General features: G+C 38.7%; 3 protein-coding genes across 21 annotated transcripts in view; 2 read left to right on the forward strand and 1 right to left on the reverse strand.

Moving 5' to 3' along the window:
• Window positions 1–18,929, forward strand: part of LOC111197591 (golgin subfamily A member 6-like protein 22) — a 280,890-nt gene that overhangs the window by 194,230 nt on the left and 67,731 nt on the right. For 2 of the 16 annotated variants that reach the window (XM_049476236.1, XM_049476231.1), the window contains exon 7: window positions 5,172–6,619. The exons of 9 other annotated variants lie outside the window; for them this stretch is intronic. In XM_049476236.1, the coding sequence (XP_049332193.1) occupies window positions 5,172–6,490 (1,319 nt within the window). In that variant the 3' untranslated portion in view covers window positions 6,491–6,619. Of the gene's footprint in view, window positions 1–3,686; window positions 3,771–3,938; window positions 4,498–4,983; window positions 5,056–5,171; window positions 6,620–18,929 lie in introns of those variants that run through there. 5 more of the 16 variants (XM_049476206.1, XM_049476201.1, XM_049476197.1 and 2 more) reach the window with 5 other exon arrangements.
• LOC111197592 (trichohyalin-like) overlaps window positions 1–18,929 on the forward strand; it is a 309,738-nt gene that overhangs the window by 152,691 nt on the left and 138,118 nt on the right. The gene's annotated exons all lie outside the window — the stretch shown is intronic.
• Window positions 9,156–17,844, reverse strand: LOC125803245 (outer dynein arm-docking complex subunit 2-like). Its single transcript, XM_049481834.1, is given in 13 exon segments — window positions 9,156–9,194; window positions 9,351–9,538; window positions 10,656–10,685; window positions 10,938–11,130; window positions 11,331–11,445; window positions 12,083–12,286; window positions 12,505–12,659; window positions 12,837–12,947; window positions 13,098–13,331; window positions 13,981–14,087; window positions 14,090–14,186; window positions 14,324–14,440; window positions 17,839–17,844. Coding segments are annotated over 13 exon segments (1,596 nt in total).

Consider the following 18,929-nt stretch of genomic DNA (forward strand, 5'->3'; position numbering starts at 1 on the left):
TCCGACATCCATCGGTATCTGGTCAGACAGGTGGGCAGTCAGTAACTCGGAGGAAGGCAGAGAGATGGAATTAGTTTGAACTGAATTGATGTAAAACAGAGAGTATAAAACATTATCAGAGTATCTGGACCGCAGGCTGTATGTGGTGCACCCCTGGGCTAGAGCATGGGAACACTTTGGCTTCTATGTAGTTGAAGGGAAAACAACATTGAGAAAACACACAATATGCAAGTTGTGTTAAACTAAACTAAAATATTTTGGAAACACGACAAACATGAGGAACCATTTTACACTTTTCCACCCAGAGGAAGCTGAAAAACTACAGTTGTAGCTGCCGACCAGTGAACCACTGAGCAACCAATAAGCTTCCACCCAACTCGTGAAGTGTGAAGCAAACTTTTATTGCCAAGGATTTGTGTCTGTATTCAGTTACTGAGAAGCAGGGCTTTGAAAAAAGATTTTATTTTTTAATGAAAGATAATGTACTTAATTTAGTTATTGCTGCTGAACTGGGTAAATTCCTACATGTGAAATGCTTTCACTCACACACTAAACCTGCTATATCATTAAGATGTGTGAAGTCTATCACTACATCACTACCAATCACTGCATTTTTCCACCACGGCTCTACTGAAAAACACCAGCTTGAAGAGAAGCAGAAGCTACTTGTTCTACAAAACACAAGCTGAGATTAGATGTGAGTAACAGTTGGAACAGTACAGTTCAAGGGTCTGAAGTGGAGAGAGTGGAGAAGTATGGAAGTCACTGAGGAGGAGCAACAAAGCCTTGCTCTCAAAAGAAGGACGTCATCATGTTCTCTGCTGGAGAACTTTACTGATGCTGGAGTTCAGCAAAAGCACATTTTACAGCTCTCTGATTTCCAAGCTGATCAAGAGATATTTGTGTATTTCTGACACCAGTATCTCTGCAGAGAGAGACCTTTCTACAGTAGGAGATTTTATAATCACACAGTTCAGCACACTTTCATCTGAACATGTAGACCAGCTCCTGTTCTTACATTACAACTCACACATTAGCACTCACTAGCTAAACTCATTTGCATTAACACACATTGGCCTGATCTCATTGTGGCCTAGTTTGTATTTTTTGTAATAAAGCTGCTTTTATTCTTGTTTAGCTTTAACATTATAGAACACTGTAAATAAATCTGAAAGCAAAACCCTCCACAGAGTAAATCAAACATCCATAAGAAGTGACTCTACATTTCTCCTCTCTGCAGACGTTCTTTTATATAAAGAGACTTTTTATTTTATTAAATATTCAGAACATGCTGAAGTGTACAGATATGATCTTTGTATAAGAGCTGCTGATACAGAATTATTTATTCTTGTATGAAAGTCGTTTGTGGTTTTGGTTCAGTATGTTTTTGTCTGAGGAGTTCTATATATTCTCAGGATATTGTTTTATGTAATTATTGTCTCTCTTTAGGTCAGAACTCTTTATTTATCTATAAGTGCAGATTTTTATGTTATTAGTTATTCAGGATGAGCTGAAGTCAGTGAGCAGTATTTAGTTTGAGAGATGTTGGTACAGAATTCTATTATTGTATGAAAGCTGTGGTTTTGGTACAGTATTTATATTTTAGTCTGATTTGTTGCTCGTTGCACATAATGTTGGTTAGACGTTAGCATTTGCTGAAATCTATTAATTTACTACAAGCTGCTGCAGCAGGAGCACTTTTTTCTTTGTTTGTTGGTTCTGTGTGATGTTGGGATGGATGTTCTCAAATGTTGGCCTTGCACTTGCCATATTGCTTCCATTTGATTTAATTAATAAAAGATCCTTCAATTTAATTCATTATGCATCATTACAAAAACTTTAGTTCAAAAGTACTAAGCAGTTATGCAATGAGGGAAAATAAATCCTTGATAGAAGAAAAGATTAATTAAGATGCATCAATAATTGTTTAAGAATCGCATTACAGATCACTAAATCATAATTGAATCAAATCATAAGATAGCTAGAGATTCCCACCCCTACTCATACTTCTTATAGAGATCAGTCAGATTCACTGCTGCTCTTCTGTCAGTGATTGGAGGAGATTAAGTGACCTCATTCACACTGGAGGAGGAGTTTACAGTCTTTCCTCAACTGTTACTCTTTAGTACGGAGAATGTCCCAGCCAAACTTCAGTTCACACACAGATGCTGTCTTTAGGTTTAGTTGATGTTTATTTAAGCAAAGAATAACATATGAAAGTAACAAATAACTCAAAACAAATAAACAAATCAAATACAGCTTGCAGTGGAACACCTGTGTGCTCTTCTGACTGGGCACTAGCTAGGTCTACCTCATTCCCTTTCAAGGACCCAATAACCCTGAAAACATGGGTGCAGTGACCAGTACGCAACACATGAGGGAGACATATAGTTGGGTATCAACACAAGTGACCTAGGGAAAATTAAAGATAAAAATGGCTCCAACAGAGAAATATATAGTGATACTACTATTAATATACACCAGTCAGCCATAACATTAGCACCACTGACACATGCACTGAAAAGCTTATGTTCATGTACAGTAGTACATGTTAAGGGGTGGATGCATAAGGCTACAAATAAACAGTTACACAGTATGGATGAAGACTGCATCAAACCAATTCATGTTGTAGGAGATGAAACAGAAAAGATGGGTGAAATCACATCAGATTACCTCAACAAATTCATAGCAAGAATAGTGATAGTCTATCTGCTGTGATTGCTTCAAAAGGTGGCTTTAAAACACAGTCTACAGTCACCATTTCCATTATGTCTACATGTCTTGTTTATTTGCGATTTGTGTACTCATATCACATGTTTCCATTAAAATGAGAACATTTTACAGTCATCCCAAACTGTTGAGCAGTAGTGTTTATGAATTTACATTTATAGTAAGAATGATTTATTTGATTATTTTTATTATATTTGTGTTTGATGTTCACCCTATTTATACTTATTTAATAATGAAATAATACATGATTGATTATTTCAGAATTTAAGCAGGATGGGATTCCTGGTCCTGTAATGAAGATGTTAATGGAGCGAAGAAATACCATAGAGAGGAAGGATAAAACTATTGAGGAGAAGAATGAGCTGCTGAGAGAAAAAGAGAGAGTACTGGAGAAGAAAGAGAAAGAAGTGGAAAGCAGTAAAGAACAGCTGGAGACACTGAGAAAGGAGCTGCAGGAGAAAGAGAGAGAACTGACAGAAAATATAAAAACAGTGGAGGTGAAGGACAAAGAACTGGAGGAAAAGGAGAAACTTCTCACAGAATTAAAGGATGAACTCACACAAAGAACAAATAAATTAGAGGAGGAGCTTAAATTACAAAAAGGAGAAATGGAGAAAAGTCTCTTGAAGAAAAATGAAGAATTAAATGATATAAAAGAACAAGTGAAGAATAAAGATATAAAACTGAAAGAGAACGAGGTGATCATTAAAGAACATTTAGAGAGTATCAGTACGAGAGATCTGACTTTAAAAAACACAAATGAAAGATTAGAAAGTGTTACTAAAGAGCTTCAGGAGAAAAACACACAGCTGGAGAAAACCAACAAACTGCTGAGAGAGAAAGAGAGAGAAGTGGAGAAGAAAGAGAAAGAGGTAGAAAGCAGTAAAGAACAGCTGGAGACACTGGGAAAGGAGCTGCAGGAGAAAGAGAGAGAAGTGGAGAAGAAAGAGAAAGAGGTAGAAAGCAGTAAAGAACAGCTGGAGACACTGGGAAACGAGATGCAGGAGAAAGAGAGAGAACTGGAGAAGAAAGAGAAAGAGGTAGAAAGCAGTAAAGAACAGATGGAGACACTGGGAAAGGACCTGCAGGAGAAAGAGAGAGTACTGGAGAATAAAGAGAAAGAGGTAGAAAGCAGTAAAGAACAGCTGGAGACACTGGGAAAGGAGCTGCAGGAGAAAGAGAGAATACTGGAGAAGAAAGAGAAAGAGGTAGAAAGCAGTAAAGAACAGCTGGAGACACTGGGAAAGGAGCTGCAGGAGAAAGAGAGAGTACTGGAGAAGAAAGAGAAAGAGGTAGAAAGCAGTAAAGAACAGCTGGAGACACTGGGAAAGGAGCTGCAGGAGAAAGAGAGAGTACTGGAGAAGAAAGAGAAAGAGGTAGAAAGCAGTAAAGAACAGATTGAGACACTGAGAAAGGAGCTGCAGGAGAAAGAGAGAGAACTGGAGAAGAAAGAGAAAGAGGTAGAAAGCAGTAAAGAACAGATGGAGACACTGAGAAAGGAGCTGCAGGACAAGAGCAGTGAACTACAGGAGATGATGATCCTACTGGAGCAACAGAAAACTGAACTGAGAGAAAAAGATAAACAGCTTGAAGAGAAGGAGAGACTTCTAAGAGAGAGAAACACACAGATAATGGAGAGAGAGAAACAGGTGGAGGAGAAAGACAGACTTCTAGAGGAGAGAAACAAGCAGCTGCAGGAAAGAACAGATCCAGACCCATCAGCTCCAGTCAGAAGAAGAAACAGCATGGAGAAGATTCCTCCATCCAGTACGTACCTGTTTAATCTTCACAAAAACACTAAATAATAAATAAATAAAATAACATAGCATTATTCTTCATAATTCATCATTTATTCTTTACACAATTAAGTTAATTCAGCACAAACTACTGACCAACTGTAACATCAGGCTTTTTTATTTTTGAAGATTGTACAACATTCAGAAATATTAACTTATTATTATTTCGTATATTTCGATTATACCTATCGAGACAATTTGAGTGTGAAACAGAAAAACAGGCAGAAACAGGTTTTCATACAAAAGAAACATGAGCTAAACAGGGCTTTATAAGTGGAACCTGCTTTCATTTGAAAAGTGTTGGTAGACTGTCTGTAATTAGCACCACTTTTAGTAGGTCTGCCCCTCAGATTTACATAATATTGACATATTATAATTTGTTATAAAATATAAAACATTTACAGACTCCTCCCCCTCAGTAATGTAATCTCTATTCTGCTGGTTATGAATTTTTCAGTGAGTGGAGAGACTCCAGATTCAGCAGCATCACTCAGGAGAAGAAGCAGTCTGGAGGAACTTCCTCCAACAAGTAAATCATTACAGTTTAAAATAGAATCTTAAATATTAATCTGAATATAATAATCATCAGAATACTGTAATATATTTAATCTTTAGTCTCACTGTCTCTTTCCTGTTGTTCTTCAGTGAGTGGAGAACGGTGTAGTGCAGTCTCTCCAGCATCAGGTCCTGCAGCAGAACTCAGACTGGTGCTGCTGGGGAGGACTGGATGTGGGAAGAGTGCAGCAGGAAACTCCATCCTGGGCAGAGAGGAGAGGAGCCAGGCTGGAGCTTCTACAGTGAGGCAGCAGAGTGAGAGCAGACAGGGGGAGGTGGCTGGGAGGCAGGTGACTGTGGTGGAAACTCCTGACTGCTTCTGTCCTGGACTCTCTCTGGAGGAGCTGAGACAGAACGTGGAGCACTGTGTCCGTCTGTCTGCTCCAGGACCACACGCCTTCCTCCTAGTCCTACCAGTGAAGCAGTCTACAGGAGAGGAGAGAGGGATGCTGGAGAAAATGGAGGAGATGTTTGGAGAGAGATGTTGGAGGAACACCATGATCCTCTTCACTGTTACTGATGAAGTTCAGGAGAAGAACATTGAAGAATTTATCCAATCAGGAAACCAGGAGGTCCAGAGACTTGTGGAGAAATGTGGGAACAGGTTTCACTGTCTCAACATTAAGGAGAGTGGAGATGGTTCTCAGATCTCAGAGCTGCTGGAGAAGATAGAGAAGATGGTGGAAGAAAACAGAGAGAAATTCTACAGCAGTGAGATCTACCTGGAGACACAGTCTCAGATCAGAGCAATGGAGACAAAGATCATGAGAGAAAGAGAGGAGAAAAGAGAGAGAGAAGAAAGAGAAACTCGAGAGAAACTAGAGAGATGTGTACAGGAGACTTTTATGAAGTTCACAGAATCAGCTGCTAATTTTAATGCACAGATAACTCAACATGAAGAGCGAATAACTAAACTTGAGGAAAAGCTCAAAGAGGAACGAGATGAGAAGAGAAAAGCTGAGATGCAGGAAGAGCTGAAAATAGAGAGACAGCAGAGGAATGAGGTTCAGTCAGAGTTAGAGAGACTGAAAGAAGAGAATGAAAAGGAGAAGAGAGAGATGGAGGAGAGACACAGACAGGAGATGGAGGAGATCAGGGAGACGTATGAAGGAGAAGCCAGAATGGAGGCGGAGAGAAACCTGATGAAGATCATCCTGCCTGAACTCCAGCAGAGATTGTGGGAAATAATGATGAAGAAACAGAAAGATTTGGATTGCAGGATGGATGAAAAGGAGAGAGAGATAGAAACACTGAAACAGAGACTCAGACAGGAAGACAGAGAGAGAATCCCAGCAGCAGCAGGAGACACTCATCAGGAGGACACTAGTGGACTATTTAGCAGGTTAACACTGCAGCTCTTTTGTGGGTCACTGAGTGATCCAGTTATAAACACTCAGTCAGATCAGTGAGAATTTTAGAGCAGATTAGTGCTCTTAATTAGTGATCGACTAGCATTGTTTATTATATTAATATTTATTTTTTTAAGTATAATTATGTATATAATGTACATCATTGCTGAATTAAACTAAAAAATATCACTTTTATTGTCAGTCTTGTCTGAATACAGTATTTTTAGAATTTACCATCTAAAATTACTGTATTAATAAAGTTTATCATTCTTAAGTGAAAATGTCTTTAAATCCAGTGGCTCAAACACTGAAGTGTGAATCAGTGACATTACAGAGTAATAAGAGAGACTCTGGCCTGTGGGAAAGTAGTTCTTTCCATAGTAAACAGTCCAGTCTATTTCTTTATGGGTTTCCACAGCGTCCTCCAGGGAAGTGTGGCTGTCATCTGTGATCATAAATAATACAATAAAAATATTTCATCATGTTTAATTTATTACAAAGTAAAGTAGCTACAAAATTTGCTATTTTACTCATCCACATATTCCTACACGTATTTAGACCATTTACACCTGCATACAGCATTACAATTACCACCACTTAACAACCCAATTAAACAGTGTAGCTTCCATGATTTAACCTGGCTGATTCCAAATAATTACACTAAACTGTTTATACTGTTTACAATACCATACAATATTATTCCACAGGATCTTTATCTTTCCATGGTTTTCTGAATAAATTAGTTATAAAATGTGATCTGATTTTCATCCAAGTCAAGAGTACTGACAAATAAAATGTTACTAAAAATAATAACACAAAAATATATGATCATTCATGTCTTCTTTAAGAACAACCGTAAAAACCTCACTCTCACTAGTGAAAAAGTGTCTGAACCCTTGTGTTAATGACCTAAAAAAAAAGCTAATTAGAATCAAGTGTTAGCATATCTGGAGTCTTGCTATTTTGGAGGTGTGGAATTGAGTTTCTTTGACTGATAAAAACACTCAAACTTTTCGAGTTTTCTCTGCATAAGAATGATACGTGTATATGAGCCATGCTGCACCAAAAAGAGCTTTCAGAGGATCTGCAATCAAAAAAGTGCTGATTAACATAAAGCTGGAAAAACTTTCAGCAGTCTACAGTAATAAAATAATCTACAAATGGAGACAATGTGGGACTGTGGCTACTGGTCAAAATGACCTCAAGGGCAGGACAGAGTCTCATCAATGAGGTAAAAAAAAAATCAACAACCCTGAGTGACATCCAAAGATTTAAAGGTGTCGACCAGCTATTGATTCCAAGAGTTTACTTTTGAGTGGTTACTTTTTCCACTACCACTTTCAGTGTTGAATGAATGTGTTTAATAAAGACCTGCAAGATCATAAATTTTATTCTGATACTATTTATGCAGAAAACCATGAAATGCAGTAGTTTACAGTGTAACAGTGCAGTGTTACTGTATCTGGTCTTACTATGATTATACAGTATGTTACTGTGGTTTTGCAATGTCTTGATTCACATAGTAAATCAGAGATCTAGTCGTAACCAATCAGCTTTAGCTTAGTGAAGAACTAAGAGGAACAATGTATTATGATCTGGGATCATCTCTGCTTCATGTTTATCTCTCCTTTTTAAAGGATGTTAAGCTAATTAAATAAAAACAGTTTGTCCAATAAATTTGTAGATGTTTTTTACACATTTCACCCCACGACTTCTCGAACACCTATTCTGTTTTTCTCTCTTTAAAATAATAAATGCCAGTAATCCATACAGTAGTCTGCAGAAAAATGAATGTCCTGTTTGCAACAGTGTGGCCAAATTAATAAAATGCAGCTGTTTTCTGTCAGTTTGAGGTCATAAATCTGTTGTGAAATGAGTGCCACTAGTGTACCTATAATCTGACCACTGCTCTCTGACAAAGAACAGATAAGTGACAGGACAGGGCCACTTCAGGGGCCAATCAGATTTCAGCTTGGGCCAATGCCTCTGTGGCCACACCCTTAGAACCTCCAGTTAGACTATTGTTTTCCTCCTAGATTAGAGGTCACTGTTTGAAGCAGCTTTATATGAGAACTTGTATTTGTTGCTCTTGGGCTCCCCCTAAAGTCAAGAAGTGTAATTTGTGCTTTAAAACAATGACTTTTACTTTTTCATATGAATTTACAAGCTGAGAGACACATAACTGACATTAAGTCATATTACACCACAGAGCAATATTACAGGGTTTATATTATACAAATATGATGCTATGGAGAAGAGAAGAGAAGTTCAAGAAAAATAATAAAAATACAGGATACATGGAGGATATGAGCTCTTTAATATAAACTAAAATATCTTTCTGAAATTTCAGAAAACAACCGTCTCACACTGAACAAGAAGTATATAGAAGAGTATAAGATGTAGAGGAAAAGAGAGAGAGAGAGACAATCAGAGAGACAAAAACAAATTGAGGAGAAAATAATAAAGATATATGATCTGTTACAAATGGAGAAGAGGATACTGAAGCTCACAGTAACAGATGGAGTCAGGAAGGCTTCAGCTCCACAGTAACAGAAGGGAAAGAGGGGATGGAAATTCTGGGAATGTTTCTTTTAACATTAAATACTTTGCTTTATGATTGGCCAGAGACAGGAGGCGGAGCCCATCATGACGTAGCATGAAGAGAAGTAATACTTTAACTGCTCATCATAAAACTACTAAAATTACTTAAAGCTCCACAGATTCACTACCATCTTTCAGAGCCTGATTTTCCATAAAGCAAAGCCTGCAGGAGAAGAAGTTTTAAGCAGTTTTTACCAACAAACTGTGTTGAGTTGTAGTGATCTCAAATAGACTTGTTTGCTCTGAACTGCTTTGAGTGAGTTTCAGTGATTTGATTCTTCTACTTCTGTGTAAAACGTTTGAGGAGCCGGGGTCGTACCTGGACCATGCCGCTCTCATGCACGGTGATGCAGTTGTTGGGGTCTCTGGACAGCTGGTAGAGGGCCAGGGCCGTGGCTTGGTGAACTGAGGGGTCTTTTGAGCGCAGGTATCGGACCAGAGGGGCAACAGCCCTTTCCTCCCCGAACGCCACATGGTTATTACCCCACATGCAGCAGTGAGAAATGGCTTCTGCCAGCAGTGATGTCAGTAACGCGTTACTCTAATCTGACCCTTTTTTCAGTAACGAGTAATCTAACGCGTTACTATATCCAATCCAGTAATCAGATTAAAGTTACTTATTTAAGTCACTGTGCGTTACTCTCTCTCTCTCTCTCTCCACCTCATCTCCTCCACACACACACACACCGCTCCCTTACCCATTCCCCCTCCGCTCTTCCCCAATCACACGCGTCTCGCTTTCTCCCCTGTCTCTCTCTCTCGCGCTCGGCGTGTCTTTAGTTTCCGCCCGTTTTCGTTTTTCGCCAGTTCTCGCCAGTTATAAAGACGTTTTTTTGCGGCCGCGTCCCAATTCACTAGCCAGGTCAGCGGTCTTCCACAAATTTGATTGGCAGAGGAGAGCGTTTGAAGATTTTACACCGCACGTGATTGGAAGTTCACTGTGGCGCAGAGCGCACAATACCGTAAAGATAAGAAAAGTTCCGGTGCTTTAAATGAACACTGTCAGAATTAAATCTTTCTCAGTAGTTGGGTCCGGTATGGGTCCGTATTGGACAACGTCTGGGTCCGGACCCGGACCGCAGTCTGCAAATATGTGATCCCTGGTCTAGACCATATACACGGTTCTGTTTTATAAAACCACTCCTTGCTGCCCTGCAGAGAACAACAAGTTCAATGTTCAGTTTTACAGTGTTAAATATGTCAGGTCAAGAAAGACTTTCTTTATTTTATATATTTTTTATAAAAACAAGTATTTATGTTTAGTAAAATCAAGGAAGACCATATTTTATTTTTTATAAAATATATATTTATGTTAAGTTAATTTTTTTTTTTATAAAAAAAAAACTTATTTTTTTAGGAAATAGTTCAACTTAATAGAGATAAATTGTTGCTGTTAAAAATGCATTTTCCAATAAAGGGAGTATTGGCAAAACTGGTTATAATGTTTATGTTAAGGCGGCGGGAGGTGGTGTCTGCAGCTGCTGAAAGTAACTAATAAAGTAACTTGTAAAGTAACTTAGTTACTTTTAAAATCAAGTAATCCATAAAGTAACTAAGTTACTTTTTAAAGGAGTAATCAGTAATCAGTAATCGGATTACTTTTTCAAAGTAACTATACCATCACTGTCTGCCAGATGCCGACGCAACTTATCATCTTCCTGCAGTCGGAGAGAAATCACCACCATGAACTTAAATCACACTGTAACCATAACACTGCAGCTGCATGCTAGACCTGTGCTACACATGGAGCAGAGATACACTTTATTCTCTGACTCAGGAGAACATGGACAGCTGTGACATACTGAAATCCTAAAACCGCTAATCCAGATGATAATATTAATTATTAATTATTGGTAATATATAATAATCATTAGTTAATGGTAATTGTAGACATGCGTGAATGGACTTACTGTGTTGGTGAGGTTGGTCAGCATGGGCATCACTCCGTGCTCAGTAATGATGGCCTGGTTCTCTTCATCTTTGGCTATTCTGGAAATCACATCACACACACTGGTCAGCACTTCCTTATTGGTCGATTTTAGCAAGTCAACAATCAGCTTTAAGCCGCCCATGAATGAACGGACCATTTCTCCCACGTCCTGAAACACATCCCCAGGAAAACAGTGCTGAACAGTTATAGCCACTATAACTATATGCAGATATTTGGGGGTAGGCTGTTTTTAATTCAGAAAGAAGCCAGATAACTAATATTGCTGCTATAGAATTTCAAATATCATATCTGTATTTCAGTATCAGCTGCTGTAGTGCTGGTTTATTACAGTGATGTAAATTACTGTACCTTCACATTCTCTATGCAGGGGCAGATGGCCCAGGCAGCGCTGGCCTGAACATCTGGATCTGGTTTTCTCAGCAAGGACCAGAGCAGACGCACCCCGTCTAGATGATCAATGATCCTGAGGATGAAAAGAAAAGAAGAATTTTTTTACAGTGTATAGCATAGTACAGAACTGTGTTCTTTTCTCAGATTATATGTTTAAGTTTACAATAACCCTGTAAAGACCTCTAAAATCAACAGAACCCGTCAGCGGGTCCGTGCGTGCAACAAACATCACACACATCTTATTAGCAGGTGAACTCAATTCAGGAGTGTTTAAAGAGGAAGAAGTCTAAACTCTGCAGGAATGGAGTCTTGAATTACAGCACTGTTGTGTTCTGTCTGATCTGGAGCTCACAGCATCAGTTAATACACTGAGACAGCTGACTAGCTTATGGATCTACACGACTACCAGATCAGACAGATCTAGAAAAGGATGTTTCATCAAAGTATTCAAACGCAGCCATCAGTGGGGTCATCTGTTTCAGCAAACCTCCTTATGGCCATTCTGCTGGAGGACGGATAAAAGACTTGGATATTTTAAATGAATATATTTAAGTAATCTATTTTACTCACAACTCTGATGAACTGGCTGTGTGTGAAATGTTGTGAACAACGTTTCTTTGATCCACTGAGGAATAAGCTTCTAAAACTTCTAAAACAAGTAGATCGATTTTATTCAGTCCTGTTCCAGTGTAACGCTTGTCTGAACTTACACCATGTTCTCAGGCTCGGTAGCGCATGCTCCTACAGCTCTGGTGACGTTCACTAATAGAGCCTGGTTAGTTTCCCTCAGCAGACTGACAAGGCGTGGGATGCCGCCACTCTTTCCAAGAACCCCCACCACATTGACCAGCACCTCCTCAGGCTGGGCTGTTAGTAGAATTAGCAAAATCTCCAAAGTCTTAAACTCCTCAAACCTGTAAAAACAAAAGACTAAAGAAATTAAACTCATTCACAGACCCAAGCTCATTACTTAATTCTTTAGTATTCATAAGTTTCACTATCTGCAATGTTAAAATCCACTTGACGGCTGATTCAATAGGCTATCACATTTTATTGATTTATAAATGTGCTATTATATATTAACAACAACATTTTAAAAGCCTACAACATCAACAATGAAAGGCACACCTACTTTGCTACATTCTCCATGCTGATGGAGCATTTCCAGATAGCTCCTGTTGCTGCTGGGAGCAGCTGCTTGTTGTCAGTCTGGCTGAGCAGAGAGACCAGAGGCTGCAGACCTTTGTACTGCCGGACCAGGTCTCGCATACACTTGTCCTCCGCACACTGCCCCCCATAAACACAGCCACCTCTAAATCACCATGAAGCTGAAGTGACAGACATGTAACTGATGCCACAATCAAACTTTTTCCACCTTAAATAAAGTGAGAGAGAGGAACCTTGCAGCTGTAAAAGCACTTCAGCTGCTTAAAAGGACCACTGATCACAGCAGGGCTGCGTTACCTTAAAGATGGTGCTTGCACAGTGCATCTGAAGCTCCTGGTTGTCACAGTTAAGATTCTTTACCAGATCCTTAATCATTCCCTCTGTTTGGATGACAGTCCTGTAACTGCTCTGTTAAAACAGATTAAGAGAAAACTACAAGATACAATAGCAATAATTTTAGAAGAACACTGCAATAGTTCTTTATCAGTGTTTAAGGTTTTGTGTAGGTACAGAAGATATGACTGACAGCTTTTGTTAAAGATCTAAACAGAGTTGTACCTCAGATGCACACTCCTGCAGAGTGCCCACCACGGGGATGAGCATGTTCTTCTGGGGGGATTTGAGCAGGCGGGCGAGCAGAGGGATTCCTCCAGTCTTGCGGATAGCTTCTTTGTTCCTGGTGCTCTTGCTGCAGCTCCAGAGAGCCAGAGCTCCACAGCGGGCCACCTCCACGTCTTTCTCCTGCTCTGCACTAAGTGTGGCTGAGTCAAGAACACAATCCAGCAGCTCCACCTGCAATAGAGAAACCATATACAGTACAGCACCATGATTTATGCTGGATTTAACAGAGCTTCACTTTCTTCAATAATCTCCACCATCAATAAAACTGAATCTACTTTTAGACTCAGTTATTGTCACTGAATGATCAGAATTAGCTGCTGAATGAAGAAGTTGGTGTCAGTGCAGTCAGTTCATTCTGATTAGAGCAAATCTCTATACATAGAGTGAAAACTGACTGAGGTCTTCTATATTTCTGACTGATCAAAAGAATAAAAACTTTCTCTGATTTAAAAGAAATGTAAGAAAATGCCAGTCCTCGATCATTCACTCCTGATATCTACACCTAGTACTATAAGAGGGAGAATTCTATCTGCTTTATGTTGAGGATTATAATGAAATGGAGTAGGTGGTGTTTATCATCCTTATATATAAACACCAATTTTAATATTTCAATCAAAGAAGTAATATTTTCTGTTGTTTTCAAAAACAAAATCTCAGCTCCACAGCTACTGTACAGAATATACAGATACACATAATCAGAGTGTTTTAATGGAATATGATACAATTTAAATACTACAGTACTTGTTCTTTATACTGCAGGTGTTCCTCTTACTCTGAGCTCATTTACATACGAGAACACACATCAGTCTCCATCACTCACCAGTCTCTTGATCCCACCATACTGACGCACTGTCCTGCGGGCTCTCCTGAACTTGGCCACATTGGCAATAGTCTCTGCAGTCAGACACTTCAGCTCTTTATCTGGGGGTCTAGGATGGACAACATGGTCTGGAGACCCCTCAAGTCAGTGGTGGTCAGAATCTGAGAGCTGCAGCTGATCTCCTTCAGGGTTTTCAGTGAACCAATCTGTCAGAGATGCAGAGAGAAAGAGAGCTGAGATCATTTCAGTAGCTCTCAGCAGTCTCCATAATCTTCATATTTCCTATATTTTGATATTATTGAAGGTGTGATCAGATTATTAATCAGGAGGTGAAATCCCTCACTTTACATTTGACCTCGTCAGTGTCCAGCAGGTTGATGAGCACCTCCAGACCTCCTCCATCTCTGATGGCTAGCTGACACGTCTCCTGAGCTATCACTGTAGCAGTCTGATTACCCACCTATACATACATGCACACACACACCAACCCAAAAATGTTTGAACACAATTACATTGTATTAATCAAACACATCTAGCTTTTGCTTTAACTAAGATAGGCAAATGTTAGTCTTTGGACTGTTTATTACTGTTTATAATAACAATTAGGCTTATCTGTAGTCAAAACAGCATAAACATAAACACTGTGGGCCCTATCTTACACCCTGTGCAAGGTGCATTGTGATGCTCATTGCTACCTTACAGCCTAAAACCAGTCCAGTTTCACTCCTTGCATCTATGTCGTTTAAATAACACCAGTGCTTGTGAATATATCTGCACTGATGGGGGTGGTGGTCTCAAAGTGAGGAGTGTTCAGATTCATTTCTGGCGTATTGCTATCTTGGCATTGGAAAATACAGGTGCACCACTAACTAACTGATTTGAACCCTGACAACCATCAACCATCAGAGACGCTCATTGCTATCTTGGCAATGCAGGCAGACCTCAGTGTGCGTACACCCCTGCTCATCACACACACAAACACACACACACACACACACACACACACACACACACACACACACACACACACACACAAACACACAAGGACATACAGCAGAGCACAGACCCGACTTTTACATCAACAATAAACAGAAACTAAATAAAATCACATTGCTGTTCCTGTAAATTCTCTGCTTGCGTATCCTCACAGTGTGAACACACAGATCAGTGTCCTCTGCTGAAATACAATATATAACAGATAAGTATGTTCCTGTATTAAGAGTGGTATTTCCATACATAGAACCTAAAAGATGATATATTATGATATACACATCATTTTTATATATGTATATATCATTTATAACATTATATGAAATACCCATAGTAAAATTTGTATATGTTTATATATTAAAAATGTCTATATGTTTCATTTGCTTATACATATTATCTGCTGCATCCATATATGTTAGAGAAGTTTATTAAAGCAACACACATCATGTATAGATATTTTGTGTATTTAATTATTTTTCATGCTATGTTTAAATTGCAGGTCTATGTTTTATATCTACTTATGCTCATGAATATAAAATACATTTTCTTAATATATGTCTCATACACACACAGTGGCTTGCAAAAGTATTTATACCCCTTGAAATTTTCCCATGTTCTGACCTTACACCCACACATTTTAATGTGTTTTATTGAGATTTTAAATGATAGAGCAACACAAAGTAGCACATAACTGTAAAGTTGAGTTTTTATTCAGTATCAATATTTATTAGAGCCACATTTCACTGTAATTACAGCTGTAAGTCTTCTGGGGTTTCTCTCTACCAGCTTTTCACATCTAGAGACTGAGATTTTTGCCCCATTCTTCTCTATAAAGCAGCTCAAGTTCAGTCAGGTTGGATGGAGAGCGTCTGTGAACAGCAATTTTCATGTTTTGCCACAGAAGCTCAATAGGATTTAGGTCAGGATCATTCTAACACATGAATATTCTCTGATCTAAACCCTTTTACTGTAGCTCTGGCTGTATGTTTAGGGTCATTGTCTTGCTGGAAGGTGAATCTCCTTTCCAGTCTCAAGTATTTTGCTGCTGCTACAGGTTTTCTTCCAGGATTGCTCTGTATTTAACTCCATCCATCTTCCCATCAACTCTGATCAGCTTTCCTGTCCCTGCTGAAGAAAAGCATCCCACATCATGATGCTGCCTGTTTCACAGTGTGTGTTCAGAGTGATGAACAGTGTTACTTTTCCACCACACATAGTGCTTTGCATTTAGACCAAAAGTTCAGCTTTGGTATCATGTGACCACAGTTTCCTACATGACTTGTGGCAAACTGCAAACGGCACTTCTTATGTCTTTATTTCAACAATGGTTTTCTTCTTACTAATCATCCCTAAAGGCCATATTTGTGGGGTGCATGATTTATAGTTGTCCTGTGAACAGATTCTCTCACATGAGCTGTGGATTTCTGCAGCTCCTCCAGAGTGATCATGGACCTCTTTCCTGCTTCTCTAACCAGTGCTCTCCTTTCACGATCTGTCAGTTTAGGTGGACGGCCATGTTGTGGTAGTTTAGCAGTTGTAGAATACTTTTTCTATTGTTGGATGACGGTTTGAACAGTGCTCATTGGGATGCTCAAAGCTTTAAATATGTTTTTATAACCTAAAATTGCTTTAAACTTCTCCACAACTTTATCTCTGACCTATCTTGTGAGTTTCTTGGTCTTCATGATGCTGTTTGTTCACTACTGTTCTCTAACAAACCACTGAGGCCCTCACAGAACATATGTATTTATACTAAGAGTAAATTAACTAATTAAGCGACTTCTGAAAGCAAGTGATTGCACTGGAATTTATTTATTATTTCAGAGTAAAGAGGGTTAAACACTTTTGCACGAAACACTTTTCCGATTTTAATTTGATTACATTTTTGAAAAACATGTATAATTTATTTTCCACTTCACACTGATGTGCTGCTTTGTGTTGGTCCATCAAATAAAATCTCAATAAAATACATTTACCTTTGTGGTTGTAAGGTCAGAAAAAGTTAAAGGGTTATGAACACTTTTGCAAGCCACTGTATATATTTATACACTGCTGAAAAAATGAATCATCACACTTAATTAACACAGTAAAACACAGATTGAGTTAAAACTCAGAGATATTAATCTGCTCAATCAATTGTGAATCAAATTCATCTACTTTGGTGTAAATGAAAGTTACAGCAGGAGCACCGGAGAGACAACAGCAAGAGAAAATCCAGAAAGAGAAAGTTTTCTGCAGGTGGAGACCACAGTCAAATCCTCTCCTCTCCTCCTTCCTGACTGATTCTTCTTTAGTTTAGTATTTTTCTAGTGTTCTTGTCTCTACTGGTAGCATGAAGCTGTAGCTGCAGCTCTTTCAGACAGCACAGCTCCTCCAGAAAGAAGCATCCACACGTCTCCCAGCACAGTCTCAAGATCATGGAGGAGATTCCAGCACACAGGAGATCATTACACCAGGAGAACAGGACAGACCTGTAGAAGAGAATCAACCCAGTGGCAGGACTGATATCTTTAGTGTGAGGAGGAACAGAAGAAACACAAGCAGAGTCCTGCAGAATGAGCTTCAGCGGACTGCTGGAACACAGACTCCATAAGACTGACGTGAGATCCTGACGTCCTCTAGTGAGACCTGTACTCACAGTCCAGCACCGTGCAGCTCATTTAGCAGAGTTAGCAGCTCCTCCAGTGCTGCCCTGTTCTCTTCACAGATGAGATTCACAGCTTCACACTGACCACATCTTACAGATGTGAAAGAGTCTGGAGATGCCATAGTAAATGCTCTGCTGCCAGAAACATCATCCAGCATGAGCAGTTTGGTGGTGGATCAGTGATGGTCTGGGGAGGCGTATCTTTAGAGATCTGAACAAACCTTCATGATCTCGTCAGCGGTTTCCTGAATAGCTGAATATTTTGTATGAATTTAATTCTAGCCCTCGAAGAGTTAACAATGTTGGTTTCCATTGACTTTTGTTATGTTATTTTGTTCTTAAATAATTAAATAATTTATATCTGTAAAGATTTTCAACTCGACTCTTTGTTCACCGACATCTGATATGTGATTTAAGTGTATTTTTTTTTGTTTTGAGCAGTGAAGCTATAGTGGAATTTTAGTAATTGAATAAACATTTCACCAAATAATAACACAGGACTGATAAATGGTAAAAATATGTTTTCACTGATTATTATTTAGTTATATCTACATAACACAAGTTAAATTAACTTGCAGAATAAATAAAAATACTAAAAATATGAACTGCATATTTATCAATAATAACAACTGATCAATGACAATTTATTTATAAAATGTAAAATCAGTGAATTTTCCTCAACTAATAAAACCAGTAATTAAACAACTTCGTATTACTGTTCTTAATTATAATAATAATGACATTTGGAACAGATGTTGTGAAACAGATGTAGTTTTGCTGTAAAAACTGACACTGTCAGCAGCAGCAGTCAGAGATGTTCTAGAGAGGAGAAAACCCACTTCAGAATCTCTTTCCGGTTTATTTAACCACCAGAGGTGCTCCTGAGTGAGTTTATAAATATTTAATATTAATTTTTATACTGAAAACTACTATACTAATTGTTCTCAACACAGAACAATATAAATGTTTCAGTAGCGCAGATATAATTTATAAATCTTTTAATCTCAGAGCTCTGACTGTAACTCCAGCATCAGCTCAGCAGTCAGTCAGTTCACAGTAGCAGTAATGCTGGAGTCTTTACTGACTAAAACCCGTTTACTGTAGAAAAACTGAAATATACAGGTATGATTTCTTTACTTTATGTCATGCATTGTTATAGTTGTTTAGTAAGAAAGTCTGCTTATTTAGTGCCATACCTACACTGAGTTTCTATTGGACTGTTGAGGTGACGTCAGATGAGTAGGAGGACGGAGCTGGGGTAAGGGATTGTAAAGCGTATGTATGTGCGAGCGTAGCCTGTGCCTCGTGAACG

Source organism: Astyanax mexicanus, chromosome 1 (assembly GCF_023375975.1).
Source record: "Astyanax mexicanus isolate ESR-SI-001 chromosome 1, AstMex3_surface, whole genome shotgun sequence".
NCBI lineage: Eukaryota > Metazoa > Chordata > Actinopteri > Characiformes > Acestrorhamphidae > Astyanax > Astyanax mexicanus.